At 44.3% G+C, this 1,750-nt stretch overlaps 1 protein-coding gene across 1 annotated transcript in view; it reads left to right on the forward strand.

Moving 5' to 3' along the window:
- Window positions 1-1,346, forward strand: part of Tefm (transcription elongation factor, mitochondrial) — a 7,039-nt gene extending 5,693 nt beyond the window's left edge. Inside the window, exon 4 of the mRNA XM_005349417.2 lies at window positions 741-1,346. Coding sequence (XP_005349474.1) covers window positions 741-1,184 — 444 coding nt within the window. The 3' untranslated portion in view covers window positions 1,185-1,346. The remainder of the gene's footprint in view (window positions 1-740) is intronic.
- The last annotated feature ends 404 nt before the right edge of the window (window positions 1,347-1,750 follow it).

A 1,750-nucleotide genomic window follows, 5' to 3' on the forward strand; every position in this document is an offset into this window, starting at 1 on the left:
AGAGCTAGTTCCAGGACAGGCTCCAAAACCACAGAGAAACCCTGTCTCGAAAAACCAAAAAAAAAATAAAAATAAAAATAAAAAATAAAAAAATGCTGAAGCTCAGAGAAGCAGAGCAGCTAGCCACAGTTGAGCTCTACCAATGCTTAGATCAAAGGAGGTGATCCTATCTCTACAAATCCTCAGACTGCATCTCTAGACTGCAATGAGCTTCTCCTCCCCCTTATATTCCTCTCTCCACCCAGCAGCCACATCACTCCTGTCTCCACCTCCCTAGTGCTGGGATGAAAGGCTTGTGATACTATGTGCCTTTGTGTAAGCTCTGCTTCTCTTTTAGACAATTCTGTGTAACCCAAGGTGGCCTTGAACTAACAGAGATCCTCCTGCCTCTGTCTCCCAAGTCTTGGGATTAAAAGTGTGCGCCACCATTCCTGCTACCACCCAGTCCTCTAGTGGCACTCTGATCTTTAGGCAAGCTTATTTTTAAAACACAAAATATCACTCCAAGAGGCCTTGGCCAGCACCTAGCCACCAGAAGAGGTTCCTGGCTAGTGCCAATCCTTCACTCCATCTCAGAACATTTCAGATGGCTGAATCCTGAAGCCAGTACAGACAGTAGGAATGACAGACTGTCAGGACAAGAGCTCATCTTGGCTTCTTCCTTTTGTTATTTCAGGGTTGTCAGAAATGGGACAAACACGAAACATAGTTATTTCTGATCTTTTTTTTTTTTTTTAAAGATTTCTTCAGTCATTTCAAAGATGCCTAAAGCAGATCTCTACATTTTGGAAAAATCAGGCCCTTCCATTCAGAATACATCTCTGTTTCCTATACTGCTGCACTATCTTATCACAGAAGCCATGCTGTATGCCTTACTCAACAACACTTTCGCCAAGGATGGCCAGCACCGGGTGTTGAGCATGAATCGGAATGCTGTGGGCAAGTACTTTGACCTGATGATCGGGGACACGAGAACTAGTGGGCGCCAGCTAGTGAGGCAGCTCCTCTCCGAGTCTGTGCTGAAGGAGGAGCCCCGGGTGTTCTTCCCACAGGAGCGAGTAGTGCAGTACAGACAGAAGATCCTGAAGGACACGCACCACATCGAAGAGTTATACGATTCACTGTTACAAGCTGTTGCCTTTCACGAGTTAGCTTTTGGCAGAGGCCCAGAGTGCAGATGTTAATGCACTTGCTCTAGTGTTATATTAATTTATTAAACCAACTGTTCCCATCCTCCATGTTAGTGGAGAAGAAAACATTTTGAGTATATTTTCTATGTTTATAAAATGAGGTTTTTGGTTGTGAAGTAGTAATCATGAGCCAAGACCAAATCAATAAATATTTTATGAAATTTTGTGCCTTCTGTGTTTAAGTTATGCCACCCACATAGCCAAATGTTACCCCCATTTAAAGGCAAGTACCAGGCCATTAATAGCACTTAGGCTTTTCCAGAGGGCCCTAGTTTGGCTCTTACCCCCACTGCAGGTGCTCACAAGTTCAGGTCCAGAGACCTGTGTGTGTGTTTGGTCTCCTTGGGCTCCTGCATATACACTTACACATAGAAAAAAAAAATAAAGCAACTGTTTAAAAAAAATAAATTTAGGCCGGGCGGTGGTCGCCTTTAATCCCAGCACTTGGGAGGCAGAGGCAGGCGGATCTCTGTGAGTTCAAGATCAGCCTGGTCTACAAGAGCTAGTTCCAGGACAGGCTCCAAAACCACAGAGAAACCCTGTCTCGAAAAACCAAAAAA

The sequence above is a fragment of the Microtus ochrogaster genome, chromosome 7 (assembly GCF_000317375.1).
Source record: "Microtus ochrogaster isolate Prairie Vole_2 chromosome 7, MicOch1.0, whole genome shotgun sequence".
In the NCBI taxonomy this organism is placed as follows: Eukaryota; Metazoa; Chordata; class Mammalia; order Rodentia; family Cricetidae; genus Microtus; species Microtus ochrogaster.